Below are 5051 nucleotides of genomic sequence, written 5' to 3' on the forward strand. Positions count from 1 at the left end.
TCCCCAGTATCCGACTCAATGTAGTGAAAGCAAACCAGTACAGAATCTGGGTAGAGAATCCCAGAAGGCAGTGCTCTCCCTCCCCAAAACTGTCATTCCACATATTTCCTGGCGTATTAAAGGCCTGAGCCGCCATGCTGTCTTTCCACAGGTTCTCTGAAAATGCTACAGTGTCCTGTAGTCTGCCCAGGTGTCCTTGGAAACAATGCCGGCAGCTGCTTATGGAATACACTTGTTGGTCAGAGCTGACAGGATCCTAAGATTGCTTGAGGCGTTTGGGAGGGGTCTCCAGTAATGAGCAGTGAGCAGAAGCCAGGGAGCTGTATGCTTCAGCCAGCAAGTGGGGATATGAGCCCACCATTGTCTTCCAGCTTGAAGTCTCAGAGACTTCAGAAGCATGAGCTGTTATGAAATCCAGCACCTGGGTTTTCAGCTGCCCTGCACTGTGGAGGTCAGCCATGACGAGAGTGTGGGCAGCAGTCTCCACGGAGAGGTCCTTGCAGAGGGCGTCCTCACACATGACCTTCAAACGCTCCAGGCCGTACTTGTCGGCAGCTGCAAGCAGTACATCTGCCATGCTGTGGAGATCCGGTGCCTTCCCGGTGTAAAGGAAGCCCATCATTGCTCTGAAGCATTGAGGCTCCAGGTCGTGGATCTCAATGCGGTTTGTTCTGCTCTCCTGCATGTCATGTTCAAACATGGCTCTGAAAACTGGAGAGCGAGCTGCTAAGATGGCCTTGTGAGCCCGGAATTCCTGGCCAGCTACCACCAGGCAGCAGTCTGTGAAGAAGGAATTCTCCCACAGCTCTCCTAGCTCATCTGCCAGAGTGCACCTTGGAACCTGGATCCCTGGCATCGTGGTCTCGTCAGAGAAGCCTAAGGAGTCTTGGGCCACAGTCACCTTGCATCTCAGGCTGAGTTCATTGTCTTCGAGCAGCCAAGGCTCCTGGGCCAAGAGGGAATGTCGAGGGATGAACTTTCTGAATCCCCACTGCTGATTTTGCTGGAACCTGAAGAATCTTGGGCTCTTCATGCCTTGTGTTTTCTCTCCTTCGGAATCGATGATCCAAAACTGGAACTTTGCCCACACTGGTCTCCTTGGGCAGCTGAGCAACGTTAGGTAAACTGACAAGTAGCCTTTGCTTTCTTCATCCATCCCGTTCGGGTGTATTTTCAAACTCCATCTGTTTTTGTCCCTGGCTCCTGAGGAGAAGGTTGGGCTTTCAATGGCTTCCCTCATTTCCCGCAGGATAGAACAGAAGTTGCCGATGGTCCAAATGTAGGTGAATTTCTGGAAACTGACTTCTGTGTAGCCCCAGCTCACGGCTGCCAGGTCCCCTGACATATCGGCTTGTGGCAGCTTTGTCAGTTAACCTGGCTCCAAAATGAATAGGTAGGGCGTTTTCTTCTTCAACCTGGAGGTACCAATTACAGATAACTGTAACACAAAAAGATAAAAGACCAGACACTGATATTGGGGCTCAACTTCAATCTGAAGGTCAGGCAAGCAAAGCAGCCAAGCCACTAGATCTTGCCTCTACCTCAGGCTCCACGTGCTCTCCCCAAGCATCACACCGCTACCTCTCCTCAGCCTAACTGGAGATCTTCTTGAGCCTGATTACTGAAAACACCGCTCTTATCGTTTATTCCACTCTATTGCTGGGATCAAGGGCATGAGCTCTGTTACTCTGTTAAGCTGGTTCAATCTAGTGTGGCCCTGGGTAGACTTGAACACACAGATATCCACCTGCTTTTTGTCCCACGAGTCCTCAGGGGAAACGTGTCTGCCTGGCTTCACTGGCTAAGCAGTATGGTTGCTTTGCTCTTTTGATCACCAGTGACTTGTGAAATGGTAAACTATGTATCATCACAGACACATTTTTAGAATTTTGTTTTCTGCTTTCCTCTGTATCCCCAACTCTTTGGGGCTGGAGACTTGGGTCTCTCTGAAATTCTCTATCCAGATTTCAATGTTCGATTCAGAGAAGACAGATTGAGCTTCTTGGGAGAGCTGCAATCTCACCACTACACTGTTTCCTTTCCTAGATTGAATCTTGGGTCAACTGGTAACTACTTTTGACAATTTTACTCAACTCTTGGATGGTTTGGAGCAATTAATGCTCTCATATAGAAAAAAGTTTGTACCAGGGTTCACTGGAGAAACAGAACAGATAGAAAGAAACTCTGACCATATGAAGAAAGGGGATTCCTTAGAATGACTTAGGGCTGTAGGCCTGATAGCCTCACAGTATCTAGCTATGAAGAGAAAGTTCAAGACCTCAGTACTTACTCAGTCCAGAAAGTGGGACCAGTCTGCTGGTCTTCAGTATATTCTGGAAGTCAGGAGAAGTAGTCGCTATTGCCAGTGAAGGGAGGGACTTGCTGCAAGGCAAGGGCCAGCTGGCAAAGAGGAAGACCTTCCTCTCTCCATGCCCCTTTATAGTCTCCCACCAGAGGGTGTGGCCTGTTTACCCATCAAGGTCTGGATTAAGGGTGTGTTTGTCTTCCTGGCCTCCAGATCAGGATTAGATCCATGTGTCGCTGTAACTCCAACGTTCCAGTTGGATTGGATCTACATACCACAACTGAAGCTAGTGCTCTCCATGTTTGGATGTTAGTTTATTCCAGATAAAGTCAGATCAGGGAACAAGAGTAACCATGAGAAGTGTAGTTTGCTTCTTGTGTTACATGAAGATCCTAAATTCTACTCATTCAGTCACAGGGACTGAGTAGATTCTGTCTGTCCATACCTTATATTTTGTTTGTTTGGTAATTTTCTCCAAACTGTGTTCATTTTATCATTTGTAGAAGTTTAAAGTAAAGTTACTGTACATACCGATCCCGGGTCACTATGTATCCCACACCAATGCACACATTCTACCCACCCAATCCCCAATCCACCACTCAGAATAGGTCGTTCCCACATGGGAAATCAACAAATTCTGTGACATCACTGGAAGCAGACCAAAGACCCTCCCCCATGATTGTAGGGTGAGCGAGGTATGTCTCCACAGGGAATGGGTACCCAAGAGCCATTTCATGCAGTAGGGATAAATCCTGGTTCCCCGTGTGGTGGACCCAACAATTGCCCAAACCACACAATGGTCATACCCATTCCTAGGGACCAGTTCAGTGTTATGCAGGTTGCGAGGTGCCATTCCAGTCTCAGGGACCTCCCACTTGATTCTTGCTGGGCTCAGCTGTTTCTGACCCAGGGACCTGGCCACTCTGCTCATATTATCACACCTCCTGCTGCAAGACTGTTGTCTGCCAGTTGGGTCAGTGCTTAGCTGTGGATCTCTTCAACTTCCTTTGTGGATTAATAGATGAAAGTTCTATGATGACACCTAAGGTAGTCATCAACGTGATTGCACGGCAAGTGCCGCTAAGGTGCCCTCTCCACTGTGGCTCAGAGTTTAAGCACGGCTCATGCTTGTGCATTCCTGGGAATTTCCTTAGAGCCAGATTTCCGGCTAACCCAAAAAATGCTCTCTCCATCAAAGTCTCCCTTTCCTTGTTCAGTTCCCCTGCAGCCTCCCTCAACTTGAGCATCCCAGATCCTCGTGCTCTGCTTCTACCTTCTGCATTCTAACAACAACCTCTTCCTTCATGGGTGTTCCAAATATATACAGGAGACCTTGGCTGTTTCCATTTTGGGGGGATGGTAGAATCCATGCATTTTCCTATTAGGGCCCTTCTTGTTTTTTGGACTCTCTGAAGTTGTCAAGTGTAGGCTGACTATCTTCTGCTTTATGTCGAATATCTACTTATGTGTGAGTACATGGGACACAGAGCTAAACAGAGAATACTGAACAGTACAGTCTCTAGTGGCCAAAAGGCAAAGGATGATCTGCTCCTTATCCTTAGCCACCAGGGAAATGAAAATCAAACCTCATCTAAGATGTCTTTTATTGGTCAGAATGGTTAAGATCAAAACCATTAATGACAATTTATGCTGGAGAGGATATACTGTAAGGGGAACACTGTTCCTTTGCTGGTTCAAACTTGTAAGCCACTTGGAAATATGGGTGGCCATTTCTCAAAATGTTGATTATCAAACTACAACATAGCACAGCATAACCACTCTTGGGGATATAACCAAAGGATATACAACCATACCATACGGACATTCGACCTATCAACTATGCTCACAGAAGTATTATTTGTAATGTCCAAAAATGAAACCAACCTAGCTGACCCTCCCCTGAAAACTGGATAAGGAAACTGTGTTACATTTAAACAATGGGGTATGACTCAGGGCAGAATACAAGGACATTGTGAATTTGCAGTCAAATGGATGGATTTAGAAGAAAACAATCCTGAGTGTAAAGAGAAGTGAGCAGAAGCCAGGGAGATGCATGCTTCAGCCAGCAACTGGGGATATGAGCCCACCTGGGTCGCTGTCGTTGTGGTCTCGTCAGAGAAGCCTACGAAGTCTTGGACCACAGTCACCTTGTATGTTAGGCTGAGTTCATTGTCTTTGAGCAGCCAAGTCTTCTGGTACAAGAGGAAATCTCGAAGGATGACCTTTCTGAAACCCCACTGTTGATTTTGTTGGAACCTTTAGAATCTTGGGCTCTTAATGCCTTGTGTTTTCTCTCCTTCAGAATCGATGATCCAAAACTGGAACTTTGCCCACACTGGTCTCCTTGGGCAGCTGAGCAACGTTAGGTAAACTGACAAGTAGCCTTCGCTTTCTTCATCCATCCCGTTCGGGTGTATTTTCAAACTCCATCTGTTTTTGTCCCTGGCTCCTAAGGAGAAGGTTGGGCTTTCAATGGCTTCCCTCATTTCCCATAGGATAGACCAGAAGTTGCTGATGGTCCAACTGTAGGTGAATTTCTGGAAACTGACTTCTGTGAAGCCCCTGCTCTCAGCTGCCAGGACCCCTGAAATATCTGCTTGTGGCAGTTTGACAGGTAACCTGGCTCCAAAATGAATAACTTCCCACCCTCCCTTCTTTCCTCCCTCCCTCCCACTCACATCCAGCCTTCTGCACCAGTCCCATGTGGTCTTGTAACTGGATGGTCAGTGACACTCTGTGACCTTAG

General features: G+C 47.3%; 1 protein-coding gene across 3 annotated transcripts; it reads right to left on the minus strand.

The window, feature by feature from the left end:
• Positions 1–244: 244 nt before the first annotated feature.
• Positions 245–1962, minus strand: LOC121138081 (speckle-type POZ protein-like). Of its 3 annotated transcripts, XM_040740895.1 has the most exons (3): positions 1606–1962; positions 1115–1130; positions 245–1078 (listed from the first exon to the last, which is right to left on the minus strand). In XM_040740895.1, the coding sequence occupies exon 3, from the start codon at positions 1031–1033 to the stop codon at positions 257–259; it is 777 nt and encodes a 258-aa protein (XP_040596829.1). In that variant the 5' UTR covers positions 1034–1078; positions 1115–1130; positions 1606–1962; the 3' UTR covers positions 245–256. The 3 variants fall into 3 exon arrangements, with proteins under 3 accessions (XP_040596829.1, XP_040596828.1, XP_040596827.1); XM_040740894.1 differs by lacking the exon at positions 1606–1962 and having other exon boundaries at positions 1115–1352; XM_040740893.1 differs by lacking the exon at positions 1606–1962 and having other exon boundaries at positions 245–1352.
• Between the last annotated feature and the right edge of the window lie 3089 nt (positions 1963–5051).

The sequence above is a fragment of the Mesocricetus auratus genome, unplaced genomic scaffold (assembly GCF_017639785.1).
Source record: "Mesocricetus auratus isolate SY011 unplaced genomic scaffold, BCM_Maur_2.0 contig_4644_pilon_obj, whole genome shotgun sequence".
Classification (NCBI taxonomy): Eukaryota; Metazoa; Chordata; class Mammalia; order Rodentia; family Cricetidae; genus Mesocricetus; species Mesocricetus auratus.